The following is a 24,215-nucleotide window of genomic DNA, read 5'->3' on the forward strand; positions in this document are numbered from 1 at the left end:
GCCTCCTTAAGACGGGTAGCAGATGTCTCTGTTGGCAATGTTGATATCCGAGTTACTCACAAAGAAGCACATCTGTGTGCGCGCTCAGTGGAGACTGGTAAAGCGAAGCTAAACCACATGTGACCATGTAGTCTAATGGCCCATGAAACAAGCCATGTGAGCTATACCGCTCCTGCTGTTGGGTTTGTATAAAGGACATGAGCAGGTTTCCTTCTGAGAGTGCATTCATCTTGACTGAACAAACTGGCTGAACAGCGGTACTTGGGCTATGTCTGGAAAGGATGCAGTATCATAACACAAACTGAGACTGCGTTCGGAGTATATAATGAAGTGATAACTTCAGCCCCTTGGTGCCTCTTATTCGACATTTGCATCAGTCTTTATCATCTTCTCCTATATCTAGAATTTGATGTTTCGTATTGTACGTGTTTATTTTAAAGTGCACTGGGAAGACGCTGTTTTAATTTTTCCTAATCCAATTTAAATGCAAATGATAAGCACTCACATGATGCTGTGTGTACATAATTAAGCATCATTATATACTACATGAATCATTCAAAAAGCTCCGGAGAACCATTCCACTATGTAAAACATGCCTTGTGTTGACAAGCAGCCAAGAGACTTGTGCCTTTGTGATTAAGTGTTTGTACTTATTAAATCTCTCTTTGAATTACAGGTCAACAGATTACGGGACAACATATGAGAAGCTGAATGATAAGGTTGGCCTGAAGACTATTCTGAGCTACCTGTATGTGTGCCCAACGAACAAACGCAAGGTAAGTGGTAATGTATTTGGCATGTCTTTCTTTACTATGTGACCTTTGTTTTAGGTCAGTTTTTGTCCATTTCTTAAGATCTTATTATGGCTAATGCAAGTATGAGGGGCCAAATTCTCCATCTGTGTAAACAGATGTTGATTGATTAAGGTAGAAGCCACTCTGGTAGCATCTGAGGATCCGCTTCTATGAACATGTTCAAAGAGGAGATGGCTGTTAAATGGATGGACATAAAAGGTATTGAACGCATGATCATTTTCATACTTTCTGGCTGGGGTTGATTCCGTTGTTTGGAAAGGGAAAGACTCATTAAAATGTTAGAAATGTGTCTGTGGAGGCCAGATTGCATATAAGATTATTTGTCTTTTAACTGCTCCCAATAGCAAACTGAACAGGATTTGACAAAATCCAGCTGAGAAAATGCCTTCCAAAGCCCGGAAGGTTTTAATCATGCAGGGACCCCGCTGAGTAACAATTTACCAAGAATTTTTAATGCCGGTGCTTTTGTAAAGGCGGATGATGTCTTTTTTTTCCATTCCGTTTTCTGACCAGGTCTCTTACGGAAGTATGGGTAGGAAGGATTATTAATGACTATTCATTGGAAATATTGATGTAGATTGTCCTGCATGGTCCCAGGCTTGGAAGCATTCTTGAATAGAAATTCACATTAGGGGTGTGCGAAGTGGGCCCTATTCGATTTGGATTCAGCCCGAATCAGGGACAGTGATTTGATTTGTTGATTCAATTTGGCCATATCCAGATCTGAAGATTCGATGCTGATTCATACATAGACACAGCTTTGAATGCTTTTTCTACATACCTCTAGGTACCAGCATGACTTGTGAACGCTGCAGTGCTGGGGCACATGGAGCGTCCCACGGGAGTGTGGGGGGGCCCTCCACGTGCTTGGTGGTGAACCCAGAAGTGGATCAGAAGTTGCCAGTTTCACCCAAATGTGCCAGATAGTTTCACTGGGGTACATTATGGGGGGGGGGTCTATGCTTCAATTTTGTCTTTTGTGAGAGGTGATTTCAATGTGCAACGCTCGTACCCACCAAACTAGATACCAACTTCTTGATTTCTGATTCTGTGGATATTTAAGCATACCATACAGTGTTGAACAGCAACCTCAGGAGAGACTAAGGGGAGCCAGTTTGCAATACCTTCGTACCTTGATGGCCAAGACTCTGGTTGATGCTGTCCCATGTTGAATGGGAATGTAAAAGTTTTTATGGGGTGGAAGGCAAGAGGGAGAGAAGGGCTGTAATGGATCAGATGTTCATCTGGAAGGTAGGAAGCCTGTTTTCCAGTCCCTGCTTCCATTAATGTTTAGCCATAGAAAGATGATCAGGAAGATGTGAGAGCATCTCAGACCAGAATAGGTGAGAGCTTGGTGGTCAGCATGTTTCTGGAGAGGCGGGTGTGAATTCTTTCATGGAGAAGGGAAAAGTGAACTAGGTTTTCCACAGCCTTGATATTTTTTCTAATCCCAATAAGGGGAAGAACTGACGTCGTTCTTACGTGTGCCCAAAGCTAAAAAATTGGAGGCAAATGAAAATATTTGGCATTTTTTCCTTCAATGAGAGCGCAAAAAAAATGCTCTTTTTACTTTGGTCCAAACTGAATTTTTTTTCTTTGGGGTTTTTCATTTAAGCTGCTGAACCAGGGGAAACCCAACAATCAATAATTTATAGGGCCCTAGTCTTCGTGGTATCATTGACCCCTTTTGGAAACAGCTCATGCCAATCTGTGCAGTGCCTACCTCAGACTTTATGCTCTTTGAGGTGAGCAAAGCTGCATGCAGCACAGTACCAGGCATGTCAATTTTTGCTCTAACAGACTTGATTGAGTCTGCTCCAACGCACTGGATTTCCAGCAAGTCAGAGCAGACTTACCGCATGTGTGTAAGTGCTCAAAGAGGACATGAGGTATTTTACTGGAAGCTCATCACCTTCAGATCTATTAGTGAAGGCCGTCTGGTTTGGAGGTAGAAGGACTACAGTTTGCTGCCACTGTGAATGCTTTATGAAGTAGTTGTGTCTCAACAAAGGTAAATGCAAGGTGCTCCACCTAGGAAGGAAGAATCCCTGGCACACTTACAGGTTGGGGGATGGATGCCCTTCTCAGCAGCTCAGAGGCTGAGAGAGATCTTGGAGTCATAGTTGACTCCAAGATGAACATGAGCCAGTAGTGCAATGAGGCCATCAACAAAGCCAATTGCACCTTGTCATGTATTAGCAGACGCATGACCAACAGATCAAGGGCGGTGCTGTTCCCCCTCTATGTGGCATTGGTCAGGCCGCAGCTGGAGTACTGCGTCCAGTTTTGGGCGCCGCACTTCAAGGGGGACGCGGAGGATCTGGAAAGGGTTCAGAGGAGGGTCACCCACATGATTAGTTGTCTCTGCGAAAGACCCTATGAGTAGAGGTTGAGAGAACTGGATCTTTTCAGCCTATACAAAAGACGGCTGAGGGGTGACCTTGTGGCCGCCTATAAATGTATCGGGGGAGGACAGCAGGGAATTGGTGATGTGCTGTTTACCAGAGCGCCCCAGGAAGTAATTAGGAATAATGGGTGGAAACTAGCGGACAGCAGATTTAGGTTAGACATTAGGAAGAAATTTTTTACAGTGAGGGTGGCCAGAGTCTGAAATGGGCTTCCAGAGAGGCGGTGCTGTCACTTAACCTGGAGGTCTTCAAGAGGAGGCTTGACAGTCACCTGGCTGGGGTCGTCTGACCTCAGTCCTCTTTCCTGCCTGGGGCTGGGGGTCAGACACGATGATCCATTGGGTCCCTTCTGACTCTATAATCCATGAATCTATGAATGTCTCAAATTTGCAACCTTAAGGTACATCTACACGTGCACTTTGCTGTGGAGTAAACTAATTATCCCTTCAGTAAAGCATCACCATCTACACGTGTGCCAGTATTAGGGAGCAGTAAACTAATTAACTTTGTTTTAAGATGGTACTGTCCCTGACGGTGGAGTCATTATGCGAGATCAAACACACATGCGAAAGGGGAGTACAGGCATAAATTGTGCCTGGTCACCCCATCCACCTGGGGCCAGACTCCTGCCTGACCTTCGTGCCCCAGCCAGTCCCCCCCCGCTGCCAGCGAGAGCCCGGGACTGACCCTCTGCCACCCCAGGGCTGCTCTGTACTAGGTCAAAGTGCTGTCCTGGGCACATGTACAGACACTATGCACAGCATCAGTTGTCTCCAGCTCAAATTGCCCCAGAGTTTATTGCTTCACCTTAATTTCACAAGTAGACGCACCCTCAGAGCATACATATACTAAAGTGCTTGAACATGCATTTGCTCTTGTTTTAAATGTACTTAGCAGGTGTTAAGTTGAATTGCATCCATCTACAGAGCCACTACTCTAGGCTCCCCTTAGAAAATGCTAGCTCTTAGTTTTGACCCTTTTTTTGGGCAACAGAAAACAATAGAGATGTTCTTCTGTTGCAAAGAACTCAGGAAGATCACAACAGGGCAGAATGCATTTAACACTATTGGATTCTTATTTGAAATCTTTGAGTTTATCTCATGAGTCATGTTTGCACACCTAACATTGTAGTGCTAACATTGTGAGACAACCTGCGGCACCATTGAGAGGATCTCAAGGCACCCCAGGGTGCTGCTGCACCCTGGCTGAGTATCACTGCTCTAGGCTGACCTGGTCTCATGGTCTCTGAGCCATTAGTGTGCACAAAATCCTCTGGAAAGAGAAGGAAAAGCTGCAGCACATCATGGTAGAAGAATAACTTTAAAGTTATAGGATTGACTTTTCAAATGTTAGCTTCAAGAGAAAGAAAAGGAGGCCAAATCCTGGCTATAATATATGTGCCATGATCCAAGAAGCATATGCTTAACAATTAAACATATGAATAGGTTCATCGTCTAAGCTTGCAGCAGGGAGAGCATTTTAAACCTTTGCAGTATTTTCACATTGAAAACATTTTCACAGTGAAACATATGCGCTGAAAACATGCACCTAGTTTTATCATTCCACCTGGAATGGAAACTTGCTTTAATTTACTTCTGTGGGAGAAAATAGCGAATCTTCAGATTCAGATTTGGCCAAATCAAATCAGGAACAATGATCCAAATCAACAAGTCAAATCACTGTCCCTGATTTGGGCCGAATCCAAATCCGAATCGAATAGGACCCACTTCACACACACCTACTATACTACATAGCCTTAGTTTTCCACTATAATAATTGAGTCCCCTACAACAGTAAATTTATAGACACATAGATTCTCATGAGTGAGTTGAGCGTATCTATTACTGCTGGATGAACAGCACAAATATATTTTTCCATGCAACATTTTAAAGCAGTCCTCTGTCTTCGCTCTCGACTTCTCAGGTTCTGCGCAGCGGAAACATTTCTGTAGCAGGCTGTCACAGAACGTGAATTGTGAGCCTGTACCCTTGCTCAGTCATTTAAAGCAAATTTTAAAATATGTGTTTGTGGGCATTTATACAAGAAACTTGGTTATGGCATTGAGGCAGCACAGTAGATGAAGTAGGTGCTTCTGAAGCACAGGTTTAAGCCCCATTCTTGCTTTAAAAAAGGATTGAAATACTTGTTTAACATCTGTGAGGAGTCAGACTGAAGCTGAAGTTAACCAAGAGCCTTGCTGACTCAGTGCCAATTATTGTTCTCATTATCTAATTGTGGAACAAAATATACCCCTGCACATTCTCAAATACTCACTCTTCTGCAGTGTAACTGGATTCGTAAACTGTAGAATACATTTAATTAGATTCATTTGAATAACGAATCAATTTTGTCCACAAAAGCGTAGAGAGCAGGATGCATCAAGCAAATGATTTGCTGTGATTTTTGTTGTGCTCATTTCTATCTAGAATATATGTTAATGGAGGTTATAAATATATACACCAAGATTTGCAGAGCTCCTTGCTGCCGCTGAATGCTCCATACTGTCTGCGAATGCCAGTTGTCTTTTTAAAGCTTTCAAAGTCCCGTTCTTGCATCGCATCCTGCTCAACAAAAGTAATTCTTGTAACCAGACATCCCAGGCAGTCTGGTTTTCTGAGGGATTTTTTTTTTTTATTGGAAATAAAGATGAGAACAAAGACGGTCATTATTTACAGTTTAAACTGTTGATCAGTCACCATTGCGTCTTACTTCTATGAATTACGGCATCTTCCTTCGGATCGATTTGAAATAATAGAAAACCATAATCCAATAATATAGTCTGGTATAAAGCTTGAATATAAGAGCTGTGGGAAACCTGCTTATGGGTAATATCTCTCATCTTGCTGAAATACCATATCACCTGGTCCTGTGATTGATGACTTGAGCCAGGGGAAAAGAAATCTGAGCGCATGGATGCTGCCCCAGAAAGCAAGGCCGCTTGGTTATTTGTCAACAAGTCTCCAGAAGAGAGAATCCCCGATGTGCAATAAATCCCTCGCCTTGTTTGTGTCAACAGTGGTTTATTTGTTACATGTGTACAGTCTGTTGTGGGGAAAATAAAGTGATTTAGCAGGTGTCTGGGAGGAGTGGGTTTGTTTGGGAATAACACGAAGATGGGTAAAAAAAAAAAAAGAAATCTAGGTTGAAATCTCAAAACCCATCTGGAGTTTATCTGCATTCGGCTGCACCGAAAATAAGTTGCACGGGGTTTTTACTATGAAAGGCTTCCAAGTCACACTTACCTTTTAGCACGACGTGGAAAATCACGGAGAAATGGAGACGAAATGGGAGGGGGCAGAATTTACATTGGTTAGAGAGAGAATTTCTTTGACTCTTAAACGAGCTGCTGGCTAATTTAGACACTCTATCCTTGTAAAACGCACACTGTGTTCTTTGCAAGGAGCCAGTTCTGCATCACATTTGTTCTTTGTACTTTGTATCTGTGTATCGCCAGTTAATTAATAAAGCTCTGGTTGATAGTATCTGCCAGTCCTTTCATGCTAATAATAGTGCTGCAGCATCTCATCAGATACTGATTATTTCCTGTGGGTTTGAGTATTTGGTTTTCTCCTCCTCTTTTTAAAAATTTTTTTTTGGTGTTTGTTTTTGTTTTCAGGCCTGTATCTTCAAGTTTGCTTTTCTTCTTCTGAATATGTGGATTTTAATTGCTGCACCATACAATGTCTTTCTCTCTGCAGATGAATGGATTACAGATGCTTTCCACTTCTTTTATATTTAGCAAGCATGATTAACACCTTTATCATTGCATGTTACTTACTGCCCTGGTGTGTGTGCATTTCCAAGATAAGGGGCATTTATTGTGAATATAATTGCATGGGTTTCTATGCTAGCTAGATGCATAACTACTTCTGATTCATTCCTGTTAACTAGATGAGTTTTAAATGAGCGAGAATGAAAGCAGCGTGGCCTATTTTTCTGTTCTTTCTAGCCTGCAGAGTTAATCAAGGCAGGCTGAGATTAACTCTTACTGGAGTGGGTGGGCACTTCGGTGCTGCATTGTGAGCCATGGAGGAGTTAAATGTTTGCACAGTGCAGATGTGATATGGGTTTACTATTTGTGCAGGTGAAATGCCTATGTGGGATAAAGGACCAACAGAAAGCCCAAGGCCTTAATGCTTTGTACTGGCCCTCTGCAGCCAGGTGAATGCCACCCTCAGGAAAGATTTTTAGATAAGTGATCATGGCATCTGGGCTGCTCCATGTGCCACTCCTAATTATTCAGATTAACATTTTCCATCTTTACTCTCTGTCTTTATTTCCCCCCACCCCGTCTTTCTCCCTCCTTTTCTTCCTACCCACCCACCCACCCACAGGGAAACCCCAACCTGAGCCAAGAGCTATTTCGTAAGTTGGCAGAGAAGGGTACCATGTTGGAGAAATTCCTTGAATACAGACTTGTGTCACATTAGCCCCAGATGGTAAATCACTGGAAGCAGTTTGGGGGGGAACACCTGCCTAGAGTGATAAGCAATCACCAGAGAGGGTATAGAGGTGGTTAGCTGTATTAGTCTGGGGTCAGGCAGAAGGTAGGGCCAGGTAGCACCTTATTTCAGGAAATCATGAGCTTTCATAGGCAGCAGCCTGCTTTGTCAGGTGCTATGAATGGTCTAAGTCCTACATGAGAAGGTGAATCTCTGTAGCCCTGCCCCTGGCTTAGTGGAGTCTGTTTAGAGAGAGGATGCAAGGTTTTGGCTCCTGATTGACTGAACCTTTTGCAGGGAAAGAAAGCATACACTCCGGCTCCTAATAAAGCCTTTCTACCATGCAGCTGCTTCTCCTCATCTAGACCTCTTCTGCAGCTACAGCAGCCTGAATCTTCTGCCCAGACAGCCTCTGCTGGACCCCTTCATCCCCTGCTAATGGTAGATGTGGAAGTATAGAATCATAAAATCATGGAAAATGAGGGTTGCAAGGGAGCTCAGGAGGTCACATCTAATCCAACCCCCTGATCAAAGCAGGACCAGCTCCAACTACATCACCCCAGCCAAGGCTTTGTCTACCTGGGTCTTAAAAACCTCCACCACCTCTCTGGGTAACTTGTTCCAGTGCTTTCCTACAGTGAGAAAGTTTTTCCTACTATCTAACCTCAACTTCCCTTGCTGCAGCTTGAGCCCATTGCTCCTTGTGTTATCTGCCCCCACTGAGAACAGCCCAGCTTCAACCTCTTTGCAACCCTCTTGCAGGGAGGTGAAGGCTACTATTCAATTCCCCTCCATCTTCTGCAAACTAAACCAGCCCAGTTTCCTCAGCATCTCCTCCCCAACCATTTTATTGCCCTCCCCTGGACTCTCATCAACCAATCAATGTACTCAAAGCCTGTATCACCATCACCCAGTGGTTGGAGCCCTGTGCTCATTAACTTTCTCCTATGGTTGAGCAGTTGCTCTTTGGGCTTAAGCAGGTAATTCTTAGCAGGTGACTGGAAGTCTTGCTAGAAAAGCAGAGGGCACCGGTCCCCAAAGGCTATCAGTTCCAATACAGATTTCAGCAAACTGGGAAACTGAATGAAGATGCTGGGCTAGCTTTGTATCTGGTATAAAGCACTATATTTCTGCTGTTTCCAGCTGGGCTCCACCCTCTTACAACACCTGGGGGTTTATATCAAAGACTCATACCATGAATGCCTTACTGAAAGAAATTCCTTATGATAGATTAAAAATGGTATCATTGACTGAACCCACAATTCTTACTTGTGCTATAACAACACTGAGTTCAAAACTCATGTTTCCATCCATATACCAGCCACCCCCCACAGTGTAATGATGGGCTCAATTTCCATTTCAGAAATTAAATCTCTATTTCTTTTTTTGCTCATCAAGTAGATTTTGCAGACAGATGCCATTTGATAGCAAGCTCTTAAAGTCCAAGACATTTTATTGGTGCAACCCGGGCCTGTGCAAGTTGAAAGCATTTATGAGAGCAAGGGTGACATTCAGGTTTGAGCACCTTTTAACTTTAGAAAGGAGTATTGTGTGTTTTAGTCCTGATGCGCAGCTGTTACAAATCAGTGTAGCTCAGTGAAGACAATGGGGCTTTATTAAGGGATGCCAGCTGTGCCTTTGAGTCTGCTATTTGTAATCTTTATCTTTTTGGTAGAAAACCAATAGCATGCATGCACTTGCCAAGGAAGTTGATCCACCTTCTATCAAAGTGTCAGGAGGGTGATAGCCACCTCTTGAAGTGATTTTTTTTTTGGATTTCTGAAGAGTGGCTTAAATGCTGAACTCTTCAATTTATGCCTACCACATTCAGTAACATTGCTAGCGGCCACCTGAAAAAGTCTATCAGCAGTATTGCACATCCCTAGTTTACAGAGACATGATTTTTGGTCATAAAGTGGGTTTATGACTCATTTTTTATTCCACCATTTCTCTTCTAGGCTGGTCGAGAGACTTTTGCAAGGCAGACACCTCTCCGTTAGCTACCTGGACTAGTATCAGTCTGTAGGTTTCAGAAAGACCTCTAAGGAGTTATCACAAACTCCTGCAAGACCGTTTCAGGCTGGACATAAGGAAGAATTTCTTTACTGTCCGAGCCCCCAAGGTCTGGAGCAGTCTGCCAGCGGAGGTGGTTCAAGCACCTACATTGAACACCTTCAAGAGTAAATTGGATGCTTATCTTGCTGGGATCCTATGACCCCAGCTGACTTCCTGCCCTTTGGGCAGGGGGCTGGACTCGATGATCTCCCGAGGTCCCTTCCAGCCCTGATGTCTATGAAATCTATGAAATCATAGGTTACACTCAGCTTGGTCTACCCATAGCACAGTGTCCTAGGTTAAAAAGCATTAGCATCCTTCATAGGAACTTGAAGCGGGACAATAGATGCATAATGCCTGTAGGACCCTGGGACAAAAGGCTTTCTTTCCCAAGAAATGCCACATCATTAGTTTACAGCCATAATGAATTCCCTCATCTACAGTTCCTAGCCAGTCAAAAAAGTCATGAGTCAGGTACTTACAAGCCCGGAAGATTAATTAATATCATGACAAGGGGGTTCTTTTTACTTGCCGTCAAGTTTTCTAGCCATTAGGCTGCACTGGGATCATAAGGTCAGAAGAGATGTCAAGGTTTATATAGTCACGTTTTACAGCTTTTCTCTGCAATCACAGGGACTAGAAACTTGCTTTTTCTTTCAGTGAAGCCTAACAGTCTCATATGGTCCCATGACTGTAGTAGCTGGGACTCAAAGAAAATGCCCAAACCATCAAATTATCACACGGCTTTCAGTGCAACCCTAATATTTGGCAGCGCTGTCGTGACTGTTGTATCATGGATTGACAGGGCATCTCCGGAGCGAAATGCATGATCTCACAGGAGTCAGTTCTTCCTATAAAACCTTTGTGAATCAGCATAGAAGGTGGGGACCTGCAATGCATTTTGTCACAGGGTTATAACTACTTACCTCTTGGGCAGTGTGGATGTGTTAGTACTAAAACCTAAATGTCTAAAGGACTGTATATTTATGTGCTACAACTTCTGTCTGGAAGCAGATGGAGTGCAGGAAAAAAAGGCTCAGGGCAGGTGAACAGAAATATGGAGATAAATAAAAACATCCAAGAGGTTCTTCTTCATTAAGTCTCCCATCCAACCTTCCTCCATGGTCTGTTCCCAATATTCTGCATAGGCCGCTGCTTCTGGTGTTAGGTTTGCCAGATCTTGTGTGGTGCATTGTGATCTCGTGGGGTGCATTATGGTGCTACACAGCATCTCAGGAAACAATTCGTGGTTTTCTTCTGCTGACAAACACATTGGTCCATTGCGTAGAGGCCCCATGATTTCATGAGAAAGCTGCATCTGTCGAGATCCACTCTCAATCTGTACAGGCTCCGCTGTGTGTACTGTTTGTAGCTGAAGTTGGGTGCTAGCTCCTCACTGGGGGCAATTCCTCGCCGGCTCCATCCAATGGCTTTGTCGCCTAGTTTCTCCCATTTGAGTGGTGAAGGGTGATGAATGAATAGGAATTGAAAGTGTGTCTGAAGGCTATGAAGAACCAGACTTGGAGGCTGGCATGCAGGCCACATGAAAATTACAGACAAATACAGAATGACACATGTATGTGGGATAACCAGTGAGAAGCTGTTGTGGGACTGGTCTGGATTCATGGAACAAGGGGAACTCTCTACTTGTTGAGGAAAGGACATGACAAGCCATGCAAAGAAAGCTTTCATCTTAGTGCTGACATTTAAGAGGGACCGGTTATCGTACTAGAGAAGCAGAAAGATGTTTTCTGAGACTGGAAGGAAAGGTGGGGGAAAAAGTCTCAAAAGTGTCCAGAATCACACAGAGCAAGAGGACCCATGGCTGAAAGCTTTTTCAAAAGAAAAAAAAAAGCACCTCGATCACAATGTTTCCCAGCATTTTCAGTTTCCTCCAAATTGTTTTTATGTCTCTTCTAAGCCTGATTCCTCCCTTGCTACCTCTTTCCTACTGGTGCCAAAAAAGAAAAGAAAAGATTTAAGAGGGACATAAAAATTGTTTGGAGCATCAGTGAGATTGTTAATGGTACCATGGGCTAGAGAACAGGGGAGGAGGATTGGGGCATGCATTTTCTTCTTTGCTAGCCTTCAGTGTAGCAAAGCTGGTAAGTGGGCTCCAACTGACACATAGTACTCATATTTAAGGATAAGCTTCCTTAAGGGAGAGTGAGAATACTAGGTACTGTAGATCTTAAAGATGATTTCTGCAGTGAGGAAAGCACTGCTGTTACTGACTGAAGAGAGATGATGAAATCTTGGAGAGGTGCATTGCATAGTAATGGAAGGCTGAGTCCTAATTTATAATGATGGGCCCAGTGTGCACCCTTCTTGATTTGAATCTATCGGAGAGCTGCAGCAGAAAATCCTTTCAAAGCACCATTATTTTAGGGGCAAGCTATCTGATTGGAGAAAGATCTATGTGGGAGTGATGACCCCTAGGTAGCAGTGATCATTGACATAGTGTTGAACAGAGCTCAGGATTTACCTTGTTAGCTAGGGATATGAGCAGGCATTTATTTCTAGCAGTGGAAATTTCTGGGGAATTTCTACTGGTAGAAATTTTTTCTGGAAGAGGGAGCAGTACAGGTTTTGTATCCTGTTGCCCTATGGCTTCCCTACATGGACTGATCCTAGTTTGGGGAAAGCATGAGGAGTAGCAGCTGATCCACTTCTCTTGTTCCATGAGGGAAGTAGAGGAACAGGGGAAGACTCTCGGTGTCTTCCCCAGACCTGGGTCATCCTGATCTAGGGAAAACACGGGGAACATTACGCCCTGCTTCCTCCCCTTCTGATCTTATTTTAAAGGTCCAGTGCACTGTGATCATCCCATTCACTGTTCTCTAAACTAAAGCAGGTGAGGTTTGACAAATTTCTATCCTTTCTTAGTTTCTAACAGAAGAATGGAGATTCTCGTGGTAAAAGCCAAATGCCTGTATGTGGTCTAGGTGAGTCCCAGATATGGTCTTCACTTTTTTGCTATTGATTACAAACAACAGTGATTCAGGCTCTTAAACTGTCTATTCTGCGGCTCTGTTTTACCCTTGGAATTCAGCTAGAACAGGTGGTGATGGTGTGCTGCAAAGTCAAGTCAGTTAAATAAATTATCTGACAAGAAATATTTTACTTGCCAAGAGCTGCATTGCATGTTGAGCTGTGGAATAATGGACATTTTGCATTTGATAGCTGAAAAAACGTGTTTTGGGTTGACTGGAAATGTTTCATTTAGCTCAGAATTAAATTTGTGTGTTCAGATTATTCAATTCTTTTCACTCTTTCTCTATCTTGATCTCAATTTTTGGTCAGTTTTGAAAGGAAGATGTTATTTTGAAATGCAAAATTAAAACATTTTATTTTGCATTGTTTCTAAATTCTTTTTTACATCTTGTTTTCTGGCTGAAACTATTAGCTAAATTCTACCCAGATTTGTGAATTAGTTCAGTTTCTCACCAAACTGCATTTTTTTAGGCAAAGGACGGTTATTTGGCAAAGGTAATTTGCTAAGCTTCTACATGGGTGTTGAAGTCTCATTGAAATCAGTGAACACAGTGATGATTCTTAAAGTTAAGCATACACTTAGTCACTTTGCCTGAACATTTTAGTACAGAGGGTGAAGTTACATGTTACACTTAGAACATGCTAAATCTGTGGGAAGTTAAACAGTGTTAAAGTCAGAATGTGTTATGAGCAGTTGAACGTTAGGGGTTAATACCATTTCTTGCCTGCATGGCTCTGACTTGCAAATAGAGGGCTAGTGAGTAGGGGCGTGGCTAGGAGTCTGGGCACCTAGGCTGTATCCTGCGGGGAGGAGAGGGAGTGCATACTGGGATGATGGAAGATCGCAGTTTGTTCATTTTATCTCTCTGGAGCAGTCTGAAGTTACTCTAAGATGAGCTAGGTAGCACAGCCCAGAGTTAACCCTTGCCTGAAGTGGCGTAACTTTAAGATGCTCAGAGGACATTTATCATGTGAACGCTCACATTTTGAGTGCCTGCAGTATGGTCTAAGTGTAACATGTAACTTCATCCTTAGAAAATCTAGCGTGAGCAATTTAGATGTACTAAAAGGCACTGAATTCAGAGGTGTTCATGTGCAGACGTGTGTATATGTGTGTGTGTGTAATCTATCCAAGGATCTGTAAGCCTATCCTTCTGGTTTTGTCATCAAAGTGGTGGGGGGGAAAGAAGCTAAATAATGAGGTAGCTCTAGAGACCAGTGAGAGATTCCAGATGTCCAAAAGCAAAGGAAAATAAAGAGATGGCAAAGGCATAAAAACCTGTCCCAAAGCTATGTAAATTAAAGGGACAAACAGAACAAGTATTTCCAATGGAGGGCCAGAGGCAGGCTTTTCATTCAGCCAGGGGAGAATGCTTGAGAAGACTCGAGTGAAAACATCAAATAGTAATCTTCTTATGTTAAAAAAATAGAGAGTACATTCCACACTGATCCACCTCTCCTTGGTGGCTGGAGTTAGATGGGTCCAGACCTCCAGGCTTATATCAGGATGGGTGAATACAACCAATACTGGAATGACTTGGATTCACTGTAAGCCATTTCTACATAGTAAACTTGTTGTACCAGGCACTACTGTACTGCTCCATTCAGCCTGCCTGCTAAACTCGAAGTGCCATAGTGGTGTTCAGACAGCCCTGTGACTGGGCTCTGGACATTGGCTATGCTAACCAATTTGCCAGAAACATTTCAGCTGGCTTGCGGCTCTGTTTTTCGTGTTGGAGCATGTCTGAGGGCACCGCTACCTGGCATTGATAAGTAAGTACACTGTGTAGACGTGTCCTAGAGTATCATGTAATGGGTCAGAACAGGCGTGAAATGTGCCCTCGTCGATCAAAGTACCACGAAATAATAGAAGCTACCTCCTTTGGCATATTGTGCTATTGACAGTGTCAGGAGAGATGTCAGGGGTGGAAAGTTTGTGATGACGAACAAACTGTCTGCGCCTTGTTTGGACTGTTAAATTACAGGGAGTTGGAACATGACTTTGACACTGGGATTGACCAGGGCCAGTCATGGATATAATCTGGGCTTGGTAGGATTTTGCTGCTATGTCCTTGGTAGCGTGGGTTGCTGGATTAAACCAAAGATTTCACTTTCCAGGGATGTCAAACAACCACTTTTTGCAGATAATTAGGGCCTAATCCAAAATTTATTGGGCTGATGAGGCTCTTCCCAGTAATTTGAATGGGCTTTTAGAATAGGTCCAAAATCAAAATGAAAATGTATGGAGACCCCCACCCCCTTACTATCATCTTCAATGGGAATTTGATCAGGGCCCATACGAATAAATAAAGTGCCAGCTAAGAATGAGTCGAAAATACCTTATTTTCTTGCACACAACACATACTTCCCCCCCCCAAAAACCAACTACCGTGCATTATGTCCAAGAAATATGTCAAGAATTGTTTCTGCTGTTTACCAAGAGGAAGCAAAAATCAGGTCTGCATTGGACTTACAGGGAGCAGAAAAATGACCAGGCTCAGCCCCTTCCTGCTGCTACTCAGTTGCTCACTAGGAGGAAAGTTCTTTTCTTTTTGGGAAAGCAGAATGGAGAAAAAAGATTCAGATTTGATTCTGGGGTGTGTTTTGCATGAGAAAATACCGTATTTTAGAAAGTCATTTATACATGAAGATTCTTCTCAACAAGGTAGTTCATTTCCCAAGTCTTCCTTAGTGTCTAAATAATGTCCAGGTCTACTCGCAGCACAAGCCCATAGTAAATAAATGAAAGGTGGTTCCTCGTTCTTCTTCAGATATCTCCTTTGCTGTGATGCCTAACCAGATGCTTGACAGGAATGACGCTGGTGTTTCAGTGAGACCGTTGCCAATCCTGCAGGCCCGTGTTCTTATTGCTTCATCAAAATCACCTCGCTGTTTCCATCTGTCATCTCTTGTCCCATGTTGAGATTGTGAACTCTTTGGAGGAGGGGCTGCCTTTTTGTTTTGTTTGTTCAGCACCTTGTACAGGGATGTCCTGACTGCCACGCCTAGATGCTGCAGAAAATACTACTGCTAATAATTAATACCAACTAGCACAGCATAGAAAATTTGGGAAACACTGGTTCCCTGGGTTATTTGGCCAGTGTGCTGATGTAAAGGAGGCAGAACTGCTAAAGATGCCTTCCATAATTTCATTTTTGCCTTCTGTGAAATCGCAAACAAGTATAAGTGATCCTTGAGGCAACTAAATGATACCTATAAGGAAAAAAAGAAATCAGTGTCTGGATTTATATTTAATAGGATTTTTTTTTACCTCCCGGCCCTGCGGTCATTAATAAACTTCATCTTTACAACCAGTTGTGAGATAAGGAAGTATTGTAATCCCTAGAGGGGACGCAAGGCACAGAATACATTAAACATTTCATTTAAGGTCATACAGTTCAGTGGCAGGACCAGAACCTAGTTCTCAATATAGTTAATTTCCCCAAATCTTCTTTAGGGTCCAAATAATGGGTCCAAATAGGGGTCTTAGCAGGAATCCTATCCAGTAGTCTACTGTTTCTCCACCCCTGCTTCATTCCTGGAAAGCTCCACCAGTTCTTTTTCCTTCAATCCTTTCCAAATCACACTTCTTAAACATCCCCTAGTCAAATGCCAAAATCACATGTGAGCCACACATCTCGTTTTTCTTATGGTAAAATGGTTCACATCACAAATAGAAATCTGTGGAACGGAAGAGGTATTTATGCTAATAAAAGGAAGACCACAGCAATGTTTTGGATCTCTTCCTAAAAAATACCAGTTCACATCCACCCTTTTCAATGACTTGCTCATTGCAGTCTTCATTCTTAACCTTGAAGGGCTGAAAACTATGGCCCAAATCTTGTTCCTCATTAAAGCGTGTTGTTTAACCAACATTGCTTTGTAATTTCTCCACCAGGAAAGCTCTTCCGTCCTTCCAAGGTACCAGACCTTTCTTTTCCGCTCCCATTGCAAGTGTCTTCCTGACATTTACAAACTCCCACATGAGGACTCAGTCAATTGCCACCAAAGCCACCCATTGTTCCAAGTACGCTGACCTTTACCCTTGGGCACCAATTAAAATCTATTGCTTTTTACTCCTACAGCGCTTTCTGTAATTGGAGCCTTGGCTCTGCGCCAGGTATAACTTGTAGGTTTTTCTCCCTTTCTTTATTACTGAAACAGCAATAAAGATGACGGAGTGTAAATTGCAATGTGTTTTTTTTTTTCGGAGGGAAAACAACATAATTTTTAATGAAGATTTTTAATTAAACAAATCTTTTTGCTTGTCAGCAGGAGCATATAAAACCCCAAGGAAAAGAATTTGCCACATTTTGCACGTCAGTGTGGCTCTCTTTCTTTCTTCCTTTTTTTTTTTCTCCTTTCCCTCTTCCTTTTTCTGCTGACATGCCCCAGTTACTCAGCAATACAGATTTACTGGTAATTGCAGGGCACAATATGCTTCAGGCTTTGAAGTGACTAAGGTGTTGTAGTGTTAGGGTTGGGGGAGAATTGTGTTAGGGTCATGTACCTGCAAGGTTTCTTAGGACCTTGTGGCTATGCAGGGAGTCTAGTTGGGAGAGGAAAGGAGAAAAAATAGTAGGAGCACTCTGTGCCATGATCATGGGAAAGTAGGGCTAGAAGGGACCACAGGAGGTCATCTGGTCCAGCCTTCTCCCAATTCCAGGTTAGCAATCTAACTGCCAAACCATCCTTCTTTATAATAGGCTTCATCTTCTTTCTTTGCATGTGTTTTTAAAGAGTTAACAGCATTGATGTCTAAAGTGTCATCATTTTCATTGACACCTGAAAGAATGAATGGGATATTTCACACCAGTTTCAGACTCTCAGCAAACTCAGGCAAATGCTGGGTGTGTCAGCTCTGCTACTCCTTTTTGGGGGGGCAGTCCTAGAGCTTCAGTACTCCAGGAGTTAAAACCCTCATTCTGATTTTCTCATTTCAAAAGCCACTAAAATCTCATCTCATTCCTAAAGCTAGCAAAGCTAAATTGGTTGCAGCACCAGCGAGGAATGCTTTGGTACAACTCCCTGCTAGACACGAGGTCCTAATATTGTTCTGTGTTTTCTGTTCCTCTTTTTAGCAGGCTATACTCATTCTTGTACTTAGGTTGGTGAAATGCTGGGAAGTTTTCTAACAGAGTTTAGAAGTTCATGTCTTTGGAAGGCATCCCTAGAGGTCTCTTGACCTCTGTCATTGGTCAACATTTCCCCACTCAGCACTGTTTTACAGCGCAAAGTTGGGGTTTGACCATTTTTGAGAAATATAGTATAATGCAACACATAATAATTAAAAAAAAATTCTTATTTTGATCCAAAAATTCCGACTGGTGGGGAAAAGATGCCTTTGCAATATTTTGGAAGAGTAGGTGTGCTCCTGTTTAAGTGACCTTGTGGGCTGTATAGTCCATTTCCATGCACAGATGAATGATTCACTGAAGTGGGGGAATGGGGGAACATAATGTGCTTCTCCCAAGGTCCACTAAACATCCTGGCTTTTCAACCTAGGTCTCTTTATATATTAGGCTAGGTTCTAGGTGGCTTGTAACCTCACTACCATTCCTCATTGATATCTGAAGATTATGGAGAATGATGTGGTCCCAGGGCAGATCCTGGGTGGGGCAGGGGATGCACTGGTGCACTTGCAGCCCCCTTTGATTCCTGGTCCATCCAAAGTACTGCAATGGCAGTAGCATTTCTAGTCAGGCAGTGCTGGGAGAGTCGATTGACTTAAACAGTTCATTGTAATCTACCTGTTTCCTTCTAAACTCTTCGTTCCACAGGTGTTAATGACCTTTTTTTTTTAAATGATCTTGACATTTCACCATTCAAGCTATCCTTTGTCCTGCAGTTTTGCCGCCTGCCCGCTGCTCCTGAATCTCCTATCTCACAGCCCTGTAGGTTGTTTTGAACTCACTCCAGTGGAGTTATATTTGTTTTTGCTCAAATCTTAAACTGAATAACAGGGCCGTAGACTCCCAGCATGTTAGGAAAGCTGCTTGTTTCTTTTTAACAGAAGAAAAATGCATGCTGAGTTATATGATGATGCACCTCTCCATCTGCACCCCCTGTTTTCAATAGTCTAGATCCACCCACGTGTGGTGCTGCTTTTATTCCATTCTTAATCAGGGGGCTGCCTTCATAGTCATTCATGGTTTAGAAACCCCAGTCCAGATTCTCAGTTAGGCACCTTTACACTGGTGCTGGAGGGACGAAGAACACGAATATTTACTCCAACACTGATATCCTATTTTGCAACCAGGTGCTCTTAGTGAAAATAATGATCAGACTTCATTTAAATACTCTTATTGCTAAAGTTGAACTAGCCTAGAAACAGAGAAGGGTACCTAGCTTACTGTGGGTGAGTGGACTTATTAAGCCTTGCTAGACACTATTTCATATGCCTAGGAGGAAAAAAAAAATGTATACATGTACATCCACAAAGATTATTGGAAGGTTTGAAATTTCCCTAGAGGGAACCTGAAACCCCCCACAAGTTTCCTTTTTATCTGGGAAGAGCAAAGTAAAAGATTGTGAGTTAGCAGGCATTCCTCAGGGATCAAGTCAACCCTTCCATCATCTGAGGCCAGCAGGAGCCAGCTAGGTTTGCATGATAAAAAGGGACAGTCTATCACCCGTGCAATCATGTGCTTTGATATTACAAATTCAAAGCAAGGCCAGTTGATTATTAAGTTCCTTTCATGTGGAAGAAAACCCCGGACTCACCAGAGAGCGTCCTGAAATATTGAGGTTTTCCTTTACAAATGAAAGGAATGGAAATGTCCCCCCCGCTCCTCTTCATTTGGATATATTCTTTAAAAAACCTTTGTAGTAGGTGGTAGGAATAGGCTAGAGAACTGTTTCTAATGAATGTTTATTGAATCCCCAAATGGTTAAACTGTCTGGTTCTGTAATGGGCCATGCAGCACTGATGGCAGTGAGAGGGGAAGGTGTTCAAAAGACTGGCAGTTACCCTGGAGATAGTTACGGGACATGAGTTGAGAGTGCAAAGGTGTTTTCCTCCTACTGGGGGCGTCACCAGATGTTGGTTTTCCCTTCATCGTGAGGACTACCCTAATTTGTCCTAAGCTGCCTATGCCCCAAGGGGCTGGCATGTTGATTTGTACCCACCAGATATTCCTATGGTGTTGGTTTGACAGTGCTCACCCCCATACCTTTTGCACTCAAAGTGAAACAGAGATGGACCTGGGTTAAGTAGTCAGTATTAGAGGCTGGTGCCTCACTTGAAATGAGTTCCAGAGCTTGTGTTTGATGAGTAAAGCTTATCAGTCCTGCTGGAGTGAAAATCACGTAGCAACGTCTTCTTTCTGTTCTTTATGGCCATACTAGCATGCCCCGACCCCAAGAGAACTCAAGATGTCTCTGTGATAATAGGGACTAACTCCAGCCTTTTCAAGGCACTGGTCCAGTACTTTAGAAGCAAAAGGCTGTTTAGAAGATGCACACCCTGTGTTCACTGGCATATAGGAAGGTTGTGAACGCTGTAGAGAGGAGTGGGAACAACTGTGTATGAAGGCAGGACTGCTTTGGTGGTGCTCATGAGAAGTGAAAGCCAGCTGCTCACCACCAGGGCTTGTTTGGATGAGGGCAATAGCAAAAGATTGGCCATGATCAAGAAGCCATGTGGAGGAGGGTTACCTGAAGAGGTACTGGTCCTCAGTGGTGTTGTAACAATACCTGAGAAGGCTTGTAATCAGGTATCCATGCTGGTAGTCAATGAGACCACCAAAGACAAAGCCTGGGCAAATGGTGGTTGACCCTTTTGAAGCTGATATGCTCGTAAGGTGCCAGAATGGGATTCAGATAACCAAAATAAACCTTGAAAGATTTGGTTTGGGGGGATTCCCTGGTGCCTCCAGAGTGGAAGAATCAGCTGAGGCAGAAACTTCGTGAGAGATCTGGGATATTCTCACTGCAAGAATTAGACATAGGATGCGCTAAAAGGGTAGAGCATAACAGCCGGCTTTTTAATTCTCGGCCTGTTAGAGTACGTTCCCAAAGGATCGCTCTTTGAGAGCTGGAAGTTGCGGAGTGCCATTTGCAAGAACTAATGGGCAATGGTATCATTACAGAGTCCCAGAGCAGTTGTCATTGTGTGTAAAAAGAGCAGGGAAAATGTAGATAAACTGTTGTACCCTGAATAACCATACTCTAGCAGACACCATACTCAAGGTGCAAGATGTGTTGGACTGGCCGCTTGGGAGACCGTGGTTTGTTGCACTGGACCTATGAAGTGTTTAGTGCTAGATTCCCCTGGGATCTGAAGACAAGGTGAACATAGCCTTTACCTGCCTACTTTGCTACCAGTTTGAGCACGTGCCCCTAGGGACATTGGGAGCGCCCGCCACATTCCAGCACCTGACCTAACGTGTGTGTGAAGAACATGAGGAGAGGCTGCTAAAAGTGTTAGACAAGCTAGAAGTCTATAGTTTAAAATGGGTCATTGATAAATGTCAATTCTGTTGGACCTGAATGTAGTATGTAGGTCACCTTGTGCCCCAGGAAGGAGTTAGTACAGATCCAATGGACAGACAGGTATTTACCACGTGGCTATGTCCACAAACTATAAAGAGCTGAAGAGTTTTTGGGGGGTCAGTGGCTATGACCGCCAATTTGTAAAGAACTATTTTATAATTCAAATCACATCCTATGATCCCTGATCCCTCGGGCAGGGGGCTGGACTCAGTGATCCTCTGGGGTCCCTTCCAGCCCAAATGTCGAAGAAATCTAAAGTCTATGAAATCTATGAAATTGCTAAACCTGTGAATGACCTTACTCGAGGATACCAAACTGGTAAGAATAAGAGGACAAAGAAGAAAGGCGTCAAGGCGAAGGCTTCACAAGTACCAAACCAAAACCATTACAATCCCTTGGAGCCTTTTGGGCTCCAATAGGACAGCAAGTATGAAAAGGCCTTTCAGGATATTGTGGATTATTTAACTTGTATCCCTGTCTGGGTCTTTGTTGATGCCAGCTAGGAAGAGCTTTGAGGAGTCCTTTATCAAGTGAGTAATGGATAAAAGAGTAAAAAACTCTCTTATCTATGGCGGACTTACCGAAACAGCCCAGCATGGTAGTGGTGGAGCAGCCCCCCAGCAGTGGTGGGGTAAGGGAAACCTTGGGTTAAGAGCTTCACTAGCTCTACAGACAACACTGTCCACCCAGTGTGGGACTAACTGAAAAGTCTGAACCTATTGACTGTGCTGAAGTTAATAGTGAGTTGAGGTGGGCTACTGATACTTAAAGTCCCACCTGCCTTTCTCCTATTAGTAAAGCACTGTCATAGTTTGAGATTGCCCGTGTGTGGAGAAGTTTGTTCATGTTGGAACCCCCAGGCAGAAATTATTTTCCCAGGTTTCTGGGTGGGGGCTTCAGCCAAGATAATCAATTTGTGCAAAATCCTTAAGGTGAACTTGGCCCTTGTTGCTGTCGCCTGGTGCCTGGCAGACGGGGTACACCGGGAAAATGCTTTAGAGGCAGAACCAACCTGTTGTGCGGCTCTGTAATGAGGGATGGCGTGAAGGCAACAGCATGTTTTCTCTAGCTGTCAGCACAGACTAGGGTGCATCTATCATGTGGATCAGTGTAATAATCTTTTCTGAAAACACCCACGTAAGGGGAAATATGCGCATTTTGTGGGCAGAAGGTGGAAGTAAATATGGCATAAGTTAAAATTGTAGCTGTGATCAACTATTTCTATATTCACTTTCCTCCCCATTGTACTTGTGCCCCTGTGGTCCAATCCTCTAAATAAACAGGAGAATGAAGTGCATAGAGGCATTTCTTTCTTTACTAATGCATGGTAATGATCAAAATTGTGTGTTAACAGGGTAGCAGCATGTACTGCACTTGTCACAGGAGAAACCCACAGCCCCAGAGGCAATAAAGTAATAACACTATATGTATCATTCTTTTATTAGCTGTGTCAACCAGCCTGTTTACTTAGCCCAGTAATTAGGATCATGCCTTTAGCTGTTCAGATGGAGACTAGTGGTTACTATGTTATGCAAAGGGTCTGAAAAATACACTGTTCGGCACAAACTTCATTGGTAAGTATCCAAAATTTGTCCAAGACGACAGCCAAATAATGTTGGGATTGCTTCAAATAACGGCACTTATCAGTATGTATTTCACACATCTATTATGTTAAACCACATGAGCACCGTGCTCAGTGTGTGTGAGTGTCATTAGAGAAAGATCACTTAAAACTCTAAGAGATAATGTCCATATAGATGTGTTGTCTGTCAGTGTATGTTCCTGATCCAAAGATCATAGAATCATAGAAAATTAGGGTTGGAAAGGACCTCAGGATGTCATGCAGTCCAACCCCCTGCTCAAAGCAGGACCAGCCCCAACTACATCATCCCAGCCAAGGCTTTGTCTAGCCAGGTCTTAAAAACCTCCAACGATGGGGACTCTGCCACCTCTTTGGGTGACCTGTTCCAGTGCTTTACTACAGTGAAAAAGTTCCTCCTAACATCTAACCTAAACTTCCCTTGCTGCAACGCGAGACCATTGCTCTGTCATCTGGCACCACTGACACCAGTCTAGCCCTATCCTCTTTAGAACCATCATTAGGTCATTCAAATCTGTTATATGATCCCCCATCAGCCTTCTTTTCTCTAGACTAAGTGGGCGTTTATACACGTGACTCGATTAATCAAGTGTGCTCCAATGCGCTGTAATTGTAGTGCATCAGAGCAACATCACATGTGTATAGGCAACCAATAAGCCCAGTTCCCTCAGCCTCTCCTCATAAGCCATGTGCCCCACCCCCTAACCATTTTTATTGCCCTACACTGGACTCTCTTCAATGTGTCCACATCCTTTCTGTAGTGGAGGGCCCAAAACTGGACACAATACTCCAGATGTGGCCTCATCAGTGCCAAATAGAGGGGAAGAACTGCTTGCCTCGACCTGTAGCAACACATATACTGATGCAGCCCAGGATGCCATCAGCCTTCTTGGTAACAATGCCACACTGTTGGCTCATATTCAGCTTATTGTTCACTGTCACCCCCAGGTCCTTTTGTGCAGAGCTGCTGCTCAGCCAGTCAGCATCAGCATGCACTGGTGCATGGGATTGTTCTGTCCTAAGTGCAGGACTTTGCACTTGTCCTTGCCGAACCACATGAGATTTCTTTTGGTCCAATCCTCCAATTTGTCGAGGTCCTCAAAGAACCTTTGAGGAGACCGTTTGAGATTGTCCTCAGAGTTTATTTAATAAGGATACGAATAAAATTCAGGCTGTGAAGTTGGCTTCCATTGCCCTTGGGTCATGTAGTTGCAGCAGAGGGAGCTTTAATTTAACTAACTTGGGTTCAATCACAGTGGACATGCAGAGACATGGGTTTCAATGGAGGGTGCAACAACTTGACCCAGACCTTCAGTACTTATTCAGGGAGTAATGAAACCTGTGCCTATGCTTTTTGTATCTGTGCAAGTTAGTTCAAGGTTAACTCAGGGGCTCCAGCCTATACCTC

The 24,215-nt window shown here is 43.3% G+C and overlaps 1 protein-coding gene across 3 annotated transcripts in view; it reads left to right on the forward strand.

Annotated features, from left to right (window-relative positions):
- SORCS1 (sortilin related VPS10 domain containing receptor 1) overlaps positions 1-24,215 on the forward strand; it is a 427,318-nt gene that overhangs the window by 195,175 nt on the left and 207,928 nt on the right. For all 3 annotated transcript variants that reach the window (XM_090056794.1, XM_090056795.1, XM_090056793.1), the window contains exon 3: positions 677-776. In XM_090056794.1, coding sequence (XP_089912920.1) covers positions 677-776 — 100 coding nt within the window. The remainder of the gene's footprint in view (positions 1-676; positions 777-24,215) is intronic.

The sequence above is a fragment of the Crocodylus siamensis genome, chromosome 7 (genome assembly GCF_052110815.1).
Source record: "Crocodylus siamensis isolate JL-2025a chromosome 7, ASM5211081v1, whole genome shotgun sequence".
Lineage (NCBI taxonomy): Eukaryota > Metazoa > Chordata > Crocodylia > Crocodylidae > Crocodylus > Crocodylus siamensis.